General features: G+C 41.2%; 2 protein-coding genes and 1 pseudogene across 3 annotated transcripts in view; 2 read left to right on the top strand and 1 right to left on the bottom strand.

Moving 5' to 3' along the window:
- LOC138846748 (vomeronasal type-1 receptor 4-like) overlaps positions 1–19,745 on the bottom strand; it is a 72,188-nt gene that overhangs the window by 36,902 nt on the left and 15,541 nt on the right. The window lies entirely within an intron of this gene.
- LOC127486161 (vomeronasal type-1 receptor 4) lies at positions 657–7,076 on the top strand. The gene is given in 4 exon segments (XM_051829904.2): positions 657–1,458; positions 1,461–1,729; positions 1,731–4,880; positions 6,809–7,076. Coding segments are annotated over 3 exon segments (939 nt in total). The 5' UTR covers positions 657–1,100; the 3' UTR covers positions 2,043–4,880; positions 6,809–7,076.
- Positions 13,919–15,062, top strand: LOC138846754 (vomeronasal type-1 receptor 4-like; annotated as a pseudogene).

Genomic DNA, 19,745 nt, shown 5'->3' with positions numbered 1-19,745 from the left:
ATAAGTCGTACTTTGGAAATTTATATGCATTAAATAAAAGTTAAAAAAAAAAAGCCCTGGGTGGTCACTAACATCATACATAAGAGTGTTAATTGTAAAATTAACAACAGCAGTCACTGTGTATGAACTCCCCATGCAGGACATCTGTCCTCAATGAGTTGTATTTATGCAAGGTAAGTGTAAAACTAGTTCTCGGGTTTTTTGTGTGTGTATGCAGGTATGTGCACATTGTTGAAATCTTTACTTAGTACGGCGTTGGTCTTCTGGGTTCAAAGTTACTTAAAAATGAATCCTAATAGGGAGTGGGACTGGGAAGGTGAGAGAAAAGGGAAGGACGGTGGGAGTATGGGTGGGAGGGTGCGTATGGTGTGAACAACAACTATATTCCTAAAATTGTACTTATGAAATTTGTATTCTTTTACAAACAAATTAAATAATTAATTAAAAATAAATTTAGTGTTACTTATTATACTACATTTTCAATTCTATACAAAAGAAATCAGTTAATTATTTTCTTCATTATTTTCTACTTTAGTTGGCATGAGTTATTCATACTTTCAATATTTGCTTTCAAACATTTGCTGTGATAGTATCATTGTTCATTGGGGCCAATGAAAAAAGAGTAAGTCTTTGGCTTCAGCATTCTAACGTGCCACTGCACTTAGAATACATAATTAAATGTTGTGATAAATAATTATTCTGTCATTCTTCTCCTATATAATCGCTCACCCATCAGGTAACTTGATTTCTGCATTTTCATACAAATACCAGAATAATTGGTTAGTTGTAGAAGGAACACTTAACCAAAACACTACTGTAACCCAAATAGACAAGAAAATGATATATCATGTAGGAACAAGGTGAATATGGATGAAAACTCTTAGAAAAATCTGAAATAGCCATGTGAGAAGATATACTCAGCCAGCATCCCAATGCCTCTTAAGAAAATACAAAGAATGTATTTTTCTAGCAGGCATTTCTGAGTGGGGAAAACAGTGGGTGGAAGAAGAAATGAACTTAAGCTTCCTTGATGAAACACATTAACTCCATTTCTTTCCAGGACTTACTGGCTTTGCGTGAACTACTGTCCTTGTGACTACATGCCATCCAGGGCTCTGACCATGGGAATCATCTTTGTCTCTCAGACAGGAGTCGGATTCCTAGGAAACATCCTGCTCCTTCTCTGCTATGGCTTCCTTTCCTGCACTGGACGAGGGATGAAGCACATGGATTTGATTCTCCATAACCTAATTGTAGCCAACTGCTTGGTTCTGCTCTCGAGAGGCATTCCTCAGACCATGGCAGCTTTTGGGCTGAAATATGTCATGGACGATTTTGGATGCAAACTAGTTTTCTATGTTCACAGAGTGGCCAGAGGGGTGTCTCTGAGTACAACTTCTCTCCTGAGTGGCTTCCAGGCCATCACAATCAGCCTTAGCAGCCCCCAGTGGATGGAGCTCAGGTCAAAGTCCTCAAATCTGTTCGACTTTCCATCGTCCTCTGCTGGACCCTTCACCTTTAGGTGAATAGTATTGCTCCTATGTATATTACAGCGATGGGGGAAAGCAACAATCTCACAGGGAAAAAAGACTTAGGGTACTGTTCTGGCATAATTATTGACAGAAGTATATCCTTATGGTATTCCATGATGTTTTCCTTCACTGATGTGTTGTATTTGGTGTTAATGATTTGGGCCAGTGGCTGCATGTTGATCATTTTGTACAGACATAAAGCAGAAGGTCCTACACATTCACAGCAAAAGCCTCTCTCCCAAATGCTTCCTGGAGACAAGAGCCACCCACAGCATCCTGATCCTAGTGAGCACATTTTTCTGTTTTTATGCACTGTCTTCCTTCTTTACTTTCTATATGTCCCTCTTTGATAAACCCAGCTGGTGGCTGGTGAATACCTCTGCCCTTATGGGTTCATCTTTCCCCTGTGTTAGCCCTTTTGTGCTCATCAACAGAGACCCCCATGTCTCTAGGCTGTGGTATACCTGCGGCACAAAGATCAATGAGTTTCGTAAACGGGTTATAGCATGAAAATCCAGAATGCTGCATACTGTCCATGTATCAGTTCACCCTGCCATATTTTATATAGTATTTATATTTGCTAAATCAGTTAGCGGCTAGGATCAAAACAAGATAGACTGAGCATGAACACAAAATTATTTCATTTAGAGATAGCCAGACATGCAAAAGGAGGGGCTTCTCATTTCTACTTTGCCTACATCAAATAAGGGTGTTTTCCTTTTCTTTTTTTTTTTTTTTTTTTTTTTTGGACAGGCAGAGTGGACAGTCACAGAGAGAGAGACAGAGAGAAAGATCTTCCTTTGCCGTTGGTTCACCATCCAATGGCGTCCGTGGCCAGCGTGTTGTGGCCAGTGCACCAAGCTGATCCAAAGGCATACTGGCTGTTGAGTGAGAACTGACTCCAGAAGAAATAAAGCTGTGTACAAGGATAGCATTCAGATGAGCAGTGCAGAAAGTCAAGTAAGAGAGAATGGAGCAAGGTGGGTTCAGATTCTAGCAGTTAGGATTCCAGTTAGGATGCCCAGAGTCCCTGTGCTCAAGACCTGATTTCTGCTCCTGCACACCTGGGAAGCATTAGTTGAGGGCTAAACAAGTTGGATTCTTGCCGTAAGAGTGAGAGAGCTAGACCCATTCCTGGCTTTCAAATTCATCCTGGTTCAATGACAATCACTGGAAGAATCTGATGTAGTGTGTCAGCAGAAGAGAGCTGTCTGTCACTCCCTGTATTCCTGTCTTTCTGGTTCTAAATGAATAAAATAAAAATTTTAGGAAAAAATTTGTGCTTTGCCAATGCTGGCAATTTGTATGGTGATGAAAGTTACCTGTATTCTTGATGAATTTTGTAGATGAAACCAGCAGAAATGCTTGTAGAATGGGATGCATGGAGTGAGGAACCTTAATGTGCTAAGCATGGTGTTGTGATTTTGTTCTCAGTTGAAGGATACAGCTGTAATCAACTGAGCTAGGGCAGGATACAGTCAGAGAAGAGCTGGAAAAAAGGTCGGGAATGAGGTTTGACTAGGTGGAGTTTGTGACGTTGTTAGACATCCACGACTAGGTTACAGAAGAATGTGGAGTTGTGGAGGGAGATCTGGAAAGAGGGAAACTTTGGAAATGTTTGGTTTCTTCTATTTATTGTTGACACTGGATAAGATTCCCAATATGATGTACATAAATCTAGGATTAATGATTGAGGTGTGGGGTCTTTTCTTATTAAGCAATAGGAGAAGTGGAGGAACTCGCCAACACAATATAAAAAAAAAGTGAACTATATCACCTGTATCTACAGCTACTGAGAAATTTAAGTAAAATATAAGATATGATTCTTGGCTTAGAGGTTTGTTCATGTATTAGATTTGCAGGTAAAAACCTCAGATTAGAATTTGTCCAGAAGTGCATAGGAACTGAAGAACTGGAAAGAGTAAAAATGTTCCAAAAATGTTCCCTTGTGAAAAGTGAGAAGAGAAATCACAGAAGCATGAAACATACAGGATAAACAAGCTAGCATAGTTATTTTAAGAAGAGTAGCACTGGGGCTGGTGCCGTGGCTCACTGGTTAATCCTCCACCTGCAGTGCCAGCCTCCCATATGAGCACCAGGTTCTAGTCCTGGTTGCTCCTCTTCCAGTCCAGCTCTCTGCTGTGGCCCAGGAGGGCAGTGGAGGATGGTGCAAGTGCTTAGGTGCCTGCACCCACATGGGAGACCCGGGGAAGCACCTGGCTCTTGGCTTCAGATCAGTGTAGCTCTGGCTGTACCATCCATCTGGTCGGGTGAACCAAGAGAAGGAAGACCTTTCTCTCTGTCTCTCTCCTTCTCACCTTGTAAATCTTTATGTCAAAAAAAAAAGAAAGAGGAGCAATGCCATTTGTAAAAGAGACTGAAAGATATTGAGGAGCTGTAACATGCTGGTAACCTTTTTTTTGTAAGATTTATTTCTTTGTTTGAAAGAGTACAAGGAGAGAGGAGAGGCGGGGGGACGGAGGTTCCTTCCACTGGTTCACATCCAAATTGGCTGCAATGTCCAGAGCTGCGCCAATCCGAAGCCAGGAGCTTCATCCAGGTCTCCCATGTGAGTGCAGGGGCCCAAGGACTTGGGCCATCTTCTACTGCTTTCCCAGGCCACAGCAGACAGCCGGATCAGAAGTGAAGCAGCCGGGACTCAAACCGGCTCCCATATAGGTTGCCAGCACTTAAACCATGGATTTCAATGCCTGCGCCACAGAGTCAGCCCCAACTTTTGATTATCTGTTCAGAGATTTGATGAACCAGGAGTCAGAACACTCAGAAGGGTGTCTGGGCAGAGGGAAAGCAATAGTGGCCGTCCTCCCAAAAAGAAGTGATTTTCAGTTTCAGTGGAACACAGCAAAGTTTCCATCACTACTCTTTCTTTCTGATCCTTGGGAGACAGCCAGTAATCACTGGTAATTGTTTTTGGCAATTGGTAGAAGAGACAAAAGTTTCTTAGAGCTACCCTCAATTCCCCAAGCAGTCACTCTCATTATTGAAACAGGTGGTAGCCTAATCATGCTCTAGAGGGAAGCAAGGTGAGAGAATTTTAAATGACCTCTTCTGGGTTTTGCTGTCTTCCTCCTGCCTCACTCCCAACCTCTGAGTGTCATCATTGCTCCAACCTCCTTGAAAAAGGCAACACTTTAGGAGACTACATCTGTATCCTGGAGAGAGGCTCTGAAGAAAATGGCTCTGTATTGGGGCTGTAAGGAGAATCCCTGGAAACATTCTGAGCCTTGACAGAGGTGGCACTGGTGCTGGAGCGTAGACATGAGAGTCCACTCAAAGAAGAGGGATGCTTGTTAAGGTCTGATCCAAACTCCTCAAGAGGAGCTGACGGTAAGATGCCCCATGTCCATCCCTGAATCCTCCTGTTTCAGTAGCATGACCATCCATGACATTAGTTTGATATGGAACATGGCAATGAGTAGATCTGATGTTTGAGTTACTTTGAAAGGTAGTTCTTTAGTTACAATTTCAGAGTTTATTGCAAATATTTCAGATGTCATAACCTTGTTATCTCCATGTGTGTGATAAAGAATCATATGAAATTTTCTAATTTCTCACCTCATGGGCAGCCACAAGGTGGTTAAAGGGGACAGCGAGTGTTTCAAGACAGCTCTGATCCTTAGAAGTAATTGTTTGTATTGAAGAAAGGAAATCAGTTTTAAAGAGAGAAATGATTTCATAAATACAGATTTCAGATGCAAAATCATCCAATGACTTTAACAGGTACATGATTCTAACATGACTTGCAATAGCTTCTTCTGGTTTCCAAGAATGTGCTGTAATCCACTGTCAAATATATTTATTCACCCCTTAGTTCAGTTTTCTCATCCACAGATGTCAATGTCTTCCTGTATTCCTTAATCAGTTGATGCAGTGAAGGACTGAGTGTGCCTGTGTATGTGTTTTCCTATGGAAGAAGAAAATGCTTAATTTCTATAGCAGCTAAAAGGGAGAGATGTATACTGGTATATGCTAATGAATTGGTTGGGAGAAAATTTTTGGTTGGAAGCCAAATCCTGCCATTTTACAAAAAGTGGGGGAGGAACTCCAAGTTGACAGAGCTTGTGTTGTTCAGCTAACTGGTGAGAAACAGGAACTCTGACACATTTCACTGAAATCTGACATATACATGTATGAATCAATAGTTTGAGTTCATCAAATTACTCCATGCATGGGTGACTGTAAAGCGTGCTTGGTTTGGCATGAACACAAGTTATGGTGATGTCAAGAGCTTTGACCTTACCCATATGAATAAGAATAAAATATAATTTTTTAAATTTCCTATGCAAGTCCCTTAGCGACAAATGCCACTCTTCCCCAAATCACTTTTAGAACAGCTATCATCTGACAAGTAATCTCACAGGGGTGTTGAACTAATTGGACACTGTGTACATCCCTATCTTGGTTACATCATATTCTCACATTTTTTAAGATTGCAATATGAACTTACATTAGCGGGTGTTAATGTGTTTTATATAACCCTAATTTCTAGCATATAGACTTAATAGAATAATGTAATAAAGGGTAAAGCACAGACTTTCTGTTTACATTTATTTTAAAGTGTTCTTTAAAGAGTTTTAGTGTAACTTGCTAATTCATATTTATTAGCGTATTTATGCTTCTCATAGTTTAATTTTAGAAACTCAGGAATATTGTGAAAGAGAATTAGAATGCAATGATGTTTTAAGTGTGTTGTATAACCCTGGAACTCATCCACAATGGTCCTATCACAGGATGCTATGGCACTGTCTATTTAGAGTTTTTATTAATATGTTAAATATTATGTTGTCACTATACTGGAACAGAACTAGTTTGGAACATTCATTGTTCTGGTATTATGGTTCTCTTTATCATTCTTCAGGTTTTTCAGGGTTCAGGATATTGTAAAGTGTTTTTAATATATTTTCATGCTAACTCATCTTGAGCTATTTGGACACAACTGATAATTTTAAATCAGTGTCATTAATACTATGCAAATAAAATCATTTAATATTTTCTCTTTTTAGTATTTATTATTTTAATTTTCTAAAACTATTATTTTGGGTAGATTCTGAGGTTTCAAGTATTTGCTGTAGTGTGGTGATTGTGCATTTGAGCCCAAATGAAACAAGAGCAAAACAAACCTTTGGCATCACCAATCTACTATAGAACTGAACTTAGATTGGATGATTCAACATTGTCATAATGAATTATTCTGCCACTATGCTCTGATAAGTCAAGTCACCAATACTGTGATTTGAATTTCTACTTTTTCATAGAAATACAAGACTGCTTATGGAATAACTGGATAGTCAACAAAGATGGATTTCATGAAAGCTCTATGTAGAAGAATATTGTAACACAAATGGGCAAGAAAATGATACAGTATACAGAAACAAGGTAAATATGAATGAAATATTAGAAAAACCCAAACACATACAAACACACACAGGACAATATATATACAACATTCATCTTCAGAAAATTCAAAGAATATATATTTGTATACAGCTTTTCTGAGTGGGAAAAAATTGTTAGTTGCGGATGCAGAACCTGTTTCCTTGATGAAATCCGCTATCGGCATTTCTTTACAGGATTGACCTGCTCTGTGTGAAACTACTGTCCTTGTGACTGATGCTTCCCAGGGCTCTGACAATGGGAGTCATCTTTGCCTCTCACACAGGAGTCAGGATCCTAGCAAACATCCTGCTCCTTCTTTGTTATGGTCTCCTTTCCTGCACTGGATGGATGACAAAGCAAGTGGACTGGATTCTCCATAACCTAATTTTAGACAATTGTTTGGTCTTTCTCTGGAATGGATTTCTCAGACAATGGCAACTTTTGGGCTGGAGTATTTTATGGATGGTTTGGGGTGCTAACTAGTTTTCTGTGTTCACAGAGTGACCAGAGGGTGCTCCCCTGAGACTACAGTCACTCACAACATCCTGATCCTAGTGAGCACCTTTTTCTCTTTTTATGTGCTATCTTCCTTCTTTCCTTCTATACGTCCCTCTTTGATAAAGCCAGTTGGTGGCTGATGAACATCACTGCCCTTATGGCTTCAAGTTTCCCATCTTATTCCCTTTCTGCTGATCAACAAAGACCCACCTGTCTCTTTAAGTGTTTACTGGCTAAGTAAGTTTGTGGACAGAAACAGAAGCATAATGGAGAGAGCTTGATCACTGACTTACTTTTTTTTTCCTTTTTTTATATTTGACAGGCAGAGTGGACAGTGCGAGAGAGAGACAGAGAGAAAGGTTTTCCTTTGCTGTTGGTTCACCCTCCAATGGCCGTGGCCGGCGCACCGCGCTGATCCGATGGCAGGAGCCAGGTACTTATCCTGGCCTCCCATGGGGTGCAGGGCCCAAGCACTTGGGCCATCTTCCCCTGCACTCCCTGGACACAGCAGAGAGCTGGCCTGGAAGAGGGGCAACCGGGACAGAATCCGGCACCCCAACCGGGACTAGAACCCAGTGTGTTGGTGCCGCAAGGCGGAGGATTAGCCTACTGAGCCGCGGCGCTGGCCAATCACTGACTTACTTTTAATTTAGCAAACAGCCAGGCATGAAACAAGGGACGATTCCTCCCTCTACTTTACATAGCAGACCTGGGTAATTTCATCTTAGTCATTGTCCTCACATGTCCTTTCTCCCTTATGAGTCTTGCTGAATCTCACATCTCTGATTTTCTCTTCCTGGAATCCTTATTGAGACATTGTGATAACAAAGTTTACTCCCAGGTTTACTTAATTGAAGAAATACATGAAATGAACTCCTGAACATAGGTCTCCTGCCTTCACTCTGATCCTTCTGGGGTCTAAAACAAGACTTTGGGAATACATTTCTGACACGGTTACCTCCTCAAGTTCATTGGAAGAAACTTTCGGCATTTTAGACCCAACAAGATGCTACTGATGATGGCAAAAGCATGTGTTGTAAGTGTGGTGTCCTTAGATACATTCCAAACATGATTTAACAAATCTAGCTAGTATAGGAATTGGAGAAAAACTTGAGAGGTATGAATGCAGACTTTATGTCTCAAAGGACAATTCTGCCTCAGCCAACTGGAAAAACCCAGAGGGGAAATAAGCAAAGCGTCTCAGGGTCACTCATGTCATCCTTGCAGACAGGGTCTTTCTAAATGAGGCTGTGCACAGCAGATTCCACTGTGACTGAAGAGCATGCAGCTCAGAAAGGTTCTTTTGGACAAAGCAGAGCAGAACAGGTTGCAACAGAAGGCTGGAACTTTTTCTCTTATAAGAAGGTAATAGGCAAAAGATGTTCATTTTGAATTCCTGAAGTCTCCGTGGTAACCAGAAATAAGTAAATATAATATCATTTAAAGTTTGCAAAGATGTGCAAAATGTTAATATCACTTAAAGCTCTTATGAGGAACTAGTTTATGTATCCAGAGAGAGATGAGGCAGGCATAATGAAAGGAAGGCATGTTGTAACACATGAAAAAGAAGAGATGAGAATGACTGTTGAGACAAGGGCATTAAGGTGTAGGGAGTGAGAGAAAGAACCCAAGCACAGGACCAGGTTGTGTTTCTAGCCAACCTTTGGGTTTTGTCTCTCATTTCTGATTACATTGAACTTCTCAGGACTATGCACAGTTGCAGCCTTGAGGAATGATGAAAATGAGGGGCACGATCAAAGAGAATTGCCAGCATATTAGTCATGAATCAGGACAAAGTCAACAAACTGCTATTGAGGGCTGGCGTTGTGGTGCAGCTGGTAAGACTTTGCCTGGGACTCTGGCATCCCCTACAGAGACACCGGTTGGAGTCTGGGCTCCTCTGCTTCCAATCCAGCTTCCTGTTAAAATGCCTAAGAAAGCACAAGATGGCCCAAGAATTTGGTCCCTTGACACAACGTGGGAGACCTGGATGGGGTTCCAGGACCTGGATTCATGCTGTCCTGCCACGGCCATTGCTGCCATGTGCAAAGTAAAGCAGCAGATGGAAGTTGCCTTTGTGTCTGAGTCTCTCTCCCTCTCTCTGTTATTCTACCTTTCAAATAAATATATAATTTTTAAAAACACACGGAAAACTTCATTCACTGTTTCAATAAACCTATGTTATGTACAGTGGGCCTGTCTTATCAAGGAATTAGGAACCCTCCCAAATTAAGTTTCTAGGTGGAAACCAACAGCAGATTTGTTTTGTTTTGTTTTTTCAAAGCCTTTCAAAGGTTAGCTATGTTAACTGTTTCCTCTACCCTCCTCCTACTTCGTACCCAGATTTACATGAACTCCTAACAAATTGCTATCTTTTGGTAAGAGATTCAGCATCTTTTTGTTATGTCTATTGTCTCTAATGATATCTTTAATGATATTTGCACAATAATCTCTTCTAACAAATGATTTTAATGTTATACAATTTAAGAAGATGGATGTATAGGAATAAAAGTAACAAGCTATCTAGAAAGAATCCATTTTCTAATGGGTGTAGAGACTAAAGGTTTGGTGTTGTTCTCTGAAGGACTGTGTGGTCGAACTGAACAAGAATTGAAAGTGCTACCTGTTGGTTTTTATGATATATCTGGGTATCTAATGAGTTTGTTTATCCTGCTTACAGTTTGTTGAGCAATGGATTTTGTTGAGTAGCATGCTTCTTTCCTGTGCTCAGCACATTTGTCATCTGTTCATATATTTCCACTCCCAAGTTCTTTCCTTCAGTGAACTTTAATCAATTGTATGATAGTGCTTGAGAGAAAGTTTTGTGTGTTTTATTTGATGGCTAAATTAATGTCTGCATTCCGTCTCTCCCTTCTCCTTCTCCCAGTAAGAGGTCACCCATTACCAAAGACTTCTCTCTTCAGTCCTAACAGAGTATTTAAGCTTGGTGGGAAAAAAAAAGTATATGGTCATGAAATGCAAAAGTAACTTCAACACTAAAAATATTCATCCTAGACTCTTCTGCTGCCTTGAAGCTCTTTCTTAGTCTTGCAGTTGGTTCTAGACTTTCCCAGCCTTCCTTTCCTCCTTACCTACCAACGGTTTATTTTCTGGTAATTTTGTAAGATCCTATTTCTTTGTCCACATCAAGAATAAGGGCATTTCTCTAAATGATCGCTTCTGGGTTTGGCCGCCTCTGCACAACACATCCTCTGTCATCACTGGGACATCGTTCCCAGTAAAAGACAAAATTTTAGGAGATAATATCTCCATCCTGTGACAGATGCTCAGAGGAAAATAACTGTGTACCAGAACAGCAAGGTTGGATCTCTGAACATTATACTTCTTGACGAAGGTGACATTGGAGTGCTGACATGAGCTTCTGCACATAGAGAGGTGATGCTTGCTAAGGCAGATGAGAAACTCCAAGTCCACTTCTCAGTCCTCCCCTTTCAGGGATGTGATCACCCATGATATTGCTGTGATGTGGAATACGGCAATGCGAAGATGTGATGCTTTACTTACTCTGGGAGGTAATTCTGTCACTAGAATTCCAGGATGTTTTGCAGGAATTTTGGGGTCACACCTTATCATCTCAATGTCTGTGATAAGGAATCATTTTCTAATCTCTCATCTCATGGGCATCCAATAGGTAAGAAAATGGCCACTTTTGGAGTTGGAAAACTTATTACACTGATTGTGAACCCCTGACATGATTCAAGGAGAAAGTGAGTGTTGCTCTTGAGAGAACCATGGTCCTTAAGAGGATTTAATGCTCGTGAAGAAAGGAAAGCAGTTTTAAAGAAGAAAGACAATTCCATGAATACACATGTCAGACCAAAATCTTCAGTGCCCTTATCAGGTATATGATCTTAACATGACCGTTGATAGTCTCTGAGAATGTGTTTTAATGCATTCTGAAGTCAATTTGTTTGCGTTAGAATTCCATTTTCTCATCCATAGTTGCCCATGGTTTCCAGTATTCCTTAATCAGTTGATTTGGTGAAGTGCTGAATTTGAGTGTGTGCACATGTGTCTGCATGTGTGTGTTGCTAGGAAAGAACAACATGTTTAAATTCTGTAGCAGGTAAACCACAGAGATACATACTGGTATATGTTAATAAAAAGAAGTACAGGTTGGGAGGAAATTTTTGGTTTGGAAGCCAAATACTGTATTAAAGAAAATGGAATTAAACTACAAGTTGGCATAACTTGGGAGAAACAGAAAAATGGACACATTTCACTGAAATCTACATATATGATTCAATAGTTTGAGTTCATCAAAGTACCTCATGTGTGGGTAGCAGTAGACTCAGCTTGGTTTGGCATAAGCATAGGTTATTGGTGATATAGAGGTTTGGCCTTAGCAATCTGAATAAGCTCTAGCTTGCATTTTTTCTCAAACATTTCCATTGGTGAGTTCAGAGCTCCATTCTCCCCTGTGTCATTTTAGAGCAGCCCTTGAATATTCCTGATACCATCTGACAAGATTCCTCCTAGGGGATGCCATCCAATTAGACACTGTCCACATCTCCATCTTGGTTAATTTAATCAGAATTCTTCCTATTTCATTAAGCTGCAATAGGAACTTACATTAGGGGTTCCTTACTTGTTGTGTGATGATCTAAACACAAAAAATCAACACATAAACTTTATGGAAAGTTTGATAAAGGGTAAAAGCACAAGCTTTCTGGTTCACATTTTAAAATCAATTCTTTACTTTTGAAACAACTTGCTAGTTCATATTCATTCATCGTTATTCCAGGCCAAGCCTGTATGTGGGTGCAGGGGGCCAAACACTTGGGCTATCTTCTGCTGCTTTCCCAGCCAAATTAGCAGGGAGCCAGGCTGGAAGTGGAACAGCTTGGATTTGAGCTGGTGCACATATGGGATGCAGGCATCACAGGCAGCAGCCTGACAACACTGGCCCTTGAAATATATTTTCATATTCTTGATCCTGAGCTATATGGACACAATTGGTTTTTCATACTTATTAAATTTAGCTTTACTCACTCTGCTCTCAGAATCAGCCAAAAAACTTCCTGGTGCGGCTGTAAAGCCCATGAGAGCTTTTCTGACATGGAAAGCCAAGACACTGTGGTGAAAAGTGTTCTACATGGAGGATCTCTGTGAGTGAGACCCTAGCAGAAAAAAGTGGCCATCAAAGAAGGATGTACTTTTCTCTAAAGGAGGGGAGAACTTCCACATTATTGATGGCCTTGTGTAAATACTGAGGGAGCTTGTGCACTTGAAAGTCTTTCATAGCTTAGGCAGCTCATGTCAAGAGCGTTTGGTGGTCACTCACATCATACATAAGATTGTTAATTGTTAGATTAACAACAGGAGTCACTGTGTATGAACTCCCCATGCAGGACCTCTGTCCTCAATGAGTTGTATTTATGAGACATATATGTGGAAGCAATTCTCAGTTTTTGTGTTAGTTGTGCATGGATGTGCACATTGTTGAAAACTTTATATAGTATAGAGTTGGTCTTCTGTGTGTAAACTTGATTAAAATGAATCTTAAAGAGAAGGGGGTGGAAAGGGGAGAGGGGTGGAGGATTGGGAGTGTGGGTGGGAGGGTGGGTATGCTGTGAAAAACAACATATTCCTAAATTTTACTTATGAAATGTGTATTTCTTAAAAAACTAATCAATTAAATAATAAAATTAGTGTTACAAATTAAACTAAATTTTGAATTCATCCTCTACATGTAAAATGAATATACTTGGATGCTATACAAATGAAGTCATTTACTGTTTTTTTCTTCATAATATTTTATATTTTAGTTGGCATGAGCTATTCATGGTTTCAATATTTGCTTTGACATATTTGCTGTGATAGTATCATTGTATATTTGGGGCCAATGAAATAAGAAGGCATATTTAGCTTCACCATTCAAATTGCCACTGAACTTAGAATACAAAATTAAATGTTGTGATAAATAATTATTCTGTCATTCAACTCCTATAAAAATGGTCACCCATATTGTAACTTGAATTTCTGCACTTTCATACAAATACCAGAATAATTGGTTAGTTGGCAAAGGAACATTTAACCAAAACACTACAAATAGACAAGAAAACAATATGTCATATTGGAACAAGGTGAATATGGATGAAAACTATTTAAAAAATCTGAAATAGGCCGGCGCCGTGGCTCACTAGGCTAATCCTCCGCCTTGCGGCGCCGGCACACGGGGTTCTAGTCCCGGTCGGGGCGCCGGATTCTGTCCCGGTTGCCCCTCTTCCAGGCCAGCCCTCTGCTGTGGCCAGGGAGTGCAGTGGAGGATGGCCCAGGTGCTTGGACCCTGCACCCCATGGGAGACCAGGAAAAGCACCTGGCTCCTGCCATCGGATCAGCGCGGTGCGCCAGCCGCGGCGGCCATTGGAGGGTGAACCAATGGCAAAGGAAGACCTTTCTCTCTGTCTCTCTCTCTCACTGTCCACTCTGCCTGTCAAAATAATAAATTAAAAAAAAAATCTGAAATAGCCATGCGAGAAGATATACTCAGCCAGCATCCAATGCCTCTCAAGAAAATACAAAGAATGTATTCTTCTAGAAGGCATTACTGAGTGCGAAAAAAAATGGGTAGAAGTAAGAAATGAACTTAAGCTTCCTTGATGAAATACATTAGCTCCATTTCTTTCCAGGACTCACTGGCTTTGCGTGAACTACAGCCCTTGTGACTGCATGCCATCCAGGGCTCTGACCATGGGAATCATCTTTGTCTCTCAGACAGGAGTCGGATTCCTAGGAAACATCCTGCTCCTTCTCTGCTATGGCTTCCTTTCCTGCACTGGATGAGGGATAAAGCACATGGATTTGATTCTCCATAACCTAATTGTAGCCAACTGCTTGGTGCTGCTCTCGAGAGGCATTCCTCAGACCATGGCAGCTTTTGGGCTGAAATATGTCATGGACGATTTTGGATGCAAACTAGTTTTCTATGTTCATAGAGTGGCCAGAGGGGCATCTCTGAGTGCAACTTCTCTCCTGAGTGGCTTCCAGGCCATCACAATCAGCCTTAGCAGCCCCCAGTGGATGGAGCTCAAGGTCAAAGCCCTCAAATCCATTCGACTTTCCATTCTGCTCTGCTGGACCCTTCACCTGTTGGTGAATAGTATTGTTCCTATGTATATTACAGCAATGAGGGAGAGCAGCAACCACACAGAGAAAAAAGACTTAGGGTTCTGCTCTGGCGTAATTATTGACAGAAATATATCCTTATTGTATTCCATGATGTTTTCCTTCACTGACGTCTTGTATTTGGTGTTAATGATTTGGGCCAGTGGCTGCATGTTGTTCATTTTGTACAGACATAAGCAGAAGGTCCTACACATTCACAGCAAAAGCCTCTCTCCCAAATGCTCCCCGGAGACAAGAGCCACCCACAGCATCCTGATCCTAGTGAGCACATTTTTCTGTTTTTATGCACTGTCTTCCTTCTTTACTTTCTATATGTGCCTCTTTGATAAACCCAGCTGGTGGCTGGTGAATACCTCTGCCCTTATGGGTTCATCTTTCCCCTGTGTTAGCCCTTTTGTGCTCATCAGTAGAGACCCCCGTGTCTCTAGGCTGTGGTATACCCATGGCACAAAGATCAGTGATCTCTATAAGTGGGTCAGAGCATGAAAAAGCTAGAGGGTCAGTGCTGTGGCACAATAGGTAAAGCTGCCTGCAGTACCTGCACCCATATGGGCACCAGTTAGAGTCCTGGCTGCTCCACTTCCGATCCAGCTCTCTGCTATGGCCTGGGAAAGCAGTGGAAGAAAACCAAGGACTTGGAGTCAAAGGGAGCACATAAACAAGTCTAGTACCTGCTAACACTAACCGATGGAATAAATAAAGGGGAGAGTGATCCAACATGGGAAGTGAGATACTCAGCAGACTCATAAAATGGCAGATGTCCTAAATAGCACTCTGGCCTCAGAATCAGCCCTAAAGGCATTCGGATCTGGATGAAAAGCCCATGAGAGTATTTCAGGCATGGAAAGCCAAGACACTCTGGCAAGAGATCTCTGTGAGTGAGATCTCAGTGGAAAGAACAGGTCTTCAAAGAAGGAGGTACCTTTCTCTGAAGGGAGGAGAGAACCTCCACTTTGACTATGACCTTGTCTAAACAAGATAAGAATCGGAGAACTCAGAGGGCTTCCATAGCCTTGGAAACTCATGACTGGAGCATAGGGAGACTACTGATGCCATAGACAGGAGTGTCAATTGGTAAAGTCAACAACAGGAGTCACTGTGCACTTACTCCTCATGTAGGATCTCTGTCCTTAATGTGCTGCGTATTGAGATTTAATGCTATAACGAGTACTCAAACAATATATTTCACTTTGTGTTTCTATGGGGGTGCAAACTGTTGAAATCTTTACTTAATGCATACTAAATGATCCTCTGTAAAAAAAAAAAAAAGAGAGAAAGAAAAGAAATTATCAACTCCCAACTTGACTCTCACTGGGATTAAACATGACAATAGGTCTGATCTGATTTCATCATCATTTAAAAAAAGTCATCTATTATTTTTCACTTTATGTTTCTGTGTGGGAGCAAACTGTTGAAATCCTTACTTAATGTATACTAAGCTGATCTTCTGTATATTAAGATAATTGAAAATGAATCTTGATGTGAATGGAAGGGGAGAGGGAGTGGGAAAGGGGAGGGTGGTGGGTGGGAGGGACAGTATGTGGGGGAAGCCATTGTAATCCATAAGCTGTACTTTGGAAATTTATATTCATTAAATAAAAGTTAAAAAAAAAAGAAAAGGGCGATCTAAAGTATTAAAATAACTTAAAAAAATATTAGAAAGAGTCAAAAAAAAGGGGGCGGAGCCAAGATGGCGGAATAGTGAGGGTGTGCACCGATAGTCCGGGAAAATTTAGTTTAATAAAAGGGGAGTTACGGTAGCCTCAGAAAAAAGAACCAGGAAAATATTGCAGAGGAAACTCTTCTGGATCCAGTGGCCGTGAATCGGAGGACCTACTGGGAGAACAAGGTCGCCCACCACACGGAAGCCGAGCCGCGGGACCAAGCCGCGTGACTGAGCCGCGGGACCGAGCTGCGCAAGCTGCAGGGTCTGCGTGCCAGTGCTGGAAGGGGAGTGCGTGCCACACAGACAACAGCGGGGAGACTTGGGACGTCCAGAGCTCTGAGTCCACACATCGGCACTGGAAGGGGAGCGAACCTGCGTGGAGAGCGTGGGAGCCCACAGTTCGGGACACCAGCAGCAGACTCAACACACCAGCGCTGGAACGCGAGGTGAGCCGAACCTCAATAACCCAAGACACCGGCAGGCAAGCGGAGAGAGGAGACTAGAGGGAACGACCCCTGGGTGGGGAACTTCACCAAGCTAACTGGAAGAGAGAGAGAGGAAAAACAAAGGTGACTGGTACGGACACGGATTTCTCTCTCTCCGCTCACCTCTCAAGGGCGAGCAAGACAAAGAGCAGGCGCCATCTTGGACATACGTCATAAGCAGAGCGACCTCAGGTCTGCACCGGCCCTGAGCCTAGCAGAAAAACCTGACTCTGGGCGGGGCGAATTAACAGGAGATTAGGACCTAGTAAATTTGTGGTGCTAATGAACTGAGACTGTGAAAAAAGAGACGGTGGGGGAGAGAACTCATGGAATTCACGTGAGCACTCTCCAGAGACGCTACAATTCCGTAACTTTGACAACCCAGTGGGAGACTGAAGGAGAATTTGAGCCCACTCTGAGGGCCGAACAGATTCCCTGTGTGGTCCTTGGGAAAGAGCTTCCGATCTCTGGCTCCTGCGGGTATATCATTTGCCTGCTAACTACCTCCAACTTCGTTCAGCTGTGCAGAATAACTTCCCTTTTGAATCAAAAAAAAAGAGAGAGAGAGAGAGAGAGAGGTTTACCACGCCTAACCTGGGAGTGTCACCTTTGGCACACCAAACAGAGCTCTCAGGCCACACCCATCTCAAGCCCTAAGGCTCCATCAAAAACAGAGAGTCCACTTAATCTAGAGTCATAGTATAACAAGAAAAAGCACCACAGTGAAGAAACCAAATATCTCCAATATGCCAAATAACAAATGCAAAAACCGAGTTAATAAAAACAAGGAAGTCACCATGACGCCCTCAAATGAAAAAGACACCCCAATTCAAGATTATGAGGATGATGACATAGAAGAAATGCAAGAAGCAGATCTCAAAAAATTGATAAGAACATTAAGAAGTTCTCAAAAACAAATTCTTGAACTACAGAAATCCTTAATGGACAAGATAGAAAATCTCTCTTGTGAAAATGGAATATTAAGGAGGAATCAAAATGAAACGAAACAACTAGTACAACAGGAAACTGGGATAGTGACTGAAGTGAAGAATTCAATAGATCAAATGAAAAACACAATAGAGAGCCTTACAAACAGAATGGGAGAAGCAGAAGAGAGAATATCGGACTTAGAAGACAGAGAACAGGAAAGGATACAGTCAAACCAAAGAAAAGAAGAGGAAATTAGAAATCTAAAACATATTGTCGGGAATCTTCAGGATACTATTAAAAAACCCAACATTCGGGTTCTAGGAGTTCCTGAAGGCATGGAGAGGGAGAAAGGATTAGAAGGCCTTTTTAGTGAGATATTAGCAGAAAATTTCCCAGGTTTGGAGAAGGACAGAGAAATCCTAGTACAGGAAGCACACAGAACCCCTAATAAACACGACCAAAAGAGATCCTCACCACGACACGTGGTAATTAAACTCTCCACAGTGAAACATAAAGATCCTAAAATGTGCAACAGAGAAATGTCAGATTACTCTCAGAGGATCTCCAATCAGACTCACAGCTGACTTCTCATCAGAAACCCTACAAGCTAGGAGGGAATGGCGAGATATAGCCCAGGTACTAAGAGAGAACAACTGCCAGCCCAGAATATTATATCCTGCAAAGCTATCATTTGTGAATGAAAGTGAAATAAAGACTTTTCATAACAAACAGAAATTGAAAGAATTTGTTGCCACTCGTCCAGCCCTGCAAAAGATGCTTAAAGATGTGTTACACACAGAAACAAAGAAACACGGTCATCAATATGAAAGAAGGTAAAGGAAGGAAACCAAGGAAGGAAAGCTCACAGCAAAAGATCACAGGGAATTCAAAGCATATATTAGAACTTATCTTTGGCAAATGGCAGGGCAAAGTTACCACTTATCATTAGTCACATTGAACGTGAATGGCCTGAACTGTCCAGTTAAAAGACACCGATTGGCTGATTGGGTTAAGGAACAAAACCCATCTATTTGCTGCTTACAAGAAACACATCTTTCCAAAAAGAGGCATGCAGACTGAAAGTGAAAGGCTGGAAAAAGATATACCATGCCAACAGAAATGAAAAAAGAGCAGGCGTAGCCATCTTAATATCAGACACCATAAACTTTACTACAAAAACTGTTAAGAGAGACAAAGAGGGACAATACATAATGATTAAGGGATCAATTCAACAGGAAGATATAACAATTATCAATGTATATGCACCTAACCACAGGGCACCGGTTTCTCTAAAAGATTTGTTAACGGACTTAAAGGGAGACTTAGACCCCAATACAATAGAACTGGGGGACTTCAATACTCCACTCTGAGAAATAGACAGATCAATAGGACAGAAGATCAACAAGGATACAGTAGATTTAAATGACACTATAGCCCAAATGGATCTAACAGATATATACAGAACTTTCAATCCTACAGCTAAAGATTTTACATTCTTCTCAGCAGTACATGGAACCTTCTCTAGGATTGACCACATACTAGGCCATAAAGCAAGTCTCAGCAAATTCAAAAGAATTAGAATCATACCATGCAGCTGCTCAGACCATAAAGGAATGAAGTTGGAAATTAGCAACTCAGGAATCCCTAGAGCATATGCAAACACATGGAGATTGAACAACATGCTCCTGAATGAACAATGGGTCATAGAAGAAATCAAAAGAGAAATCAAAAACTTTCTGGAAGTAAATGAGGATAACAGCACAACATACCAAAACTTATGGGATGCAGCAAAAGCAGTGTTAAGAGGGAAGTTTATATCAATAGGTGCCTACATCAAGAAATTGGAAAGGCACCAAATAGAAGAGCTTTCAAATCACCTCAAGGATCTAGAAAACCTACAGCAAACCAGACCCAAATCTAGTAGGAGAAGAGAAATAATTAAAATCAGAGAAGAAATCAACAGGATTGAATCAAGAAAAACATTACAAAAAATCAGCCAAACGAGGAGCTGGTTTTTTGAAAAAATAAACAAAATTGACACCCCATTGGCCCAACTAACTAAAAAAAGAAGAGAAAAGACCCAAATCA

Source organism: Oryctolagus cuniculus, chromosome 18 (assembly GCF_964237555.1).
Source record: "Oryctolagus cuniculus chromosome 18, mOryCun1.1, whole genome shotgun sequence".
Classification (NCBI taxonomy): domain Eukaryota; kingdom Metazoa; phylum Chordata; class Mammalia; order Lagomorpha; family Leporidae; genus Oryctolagus; species Oryctolagus cuniculus.
The sequence above is the reverse complement of the archived record's forward strand: the minus strand, read 5'-3'. Positions and strand labels throughout refer to the sequence as shown.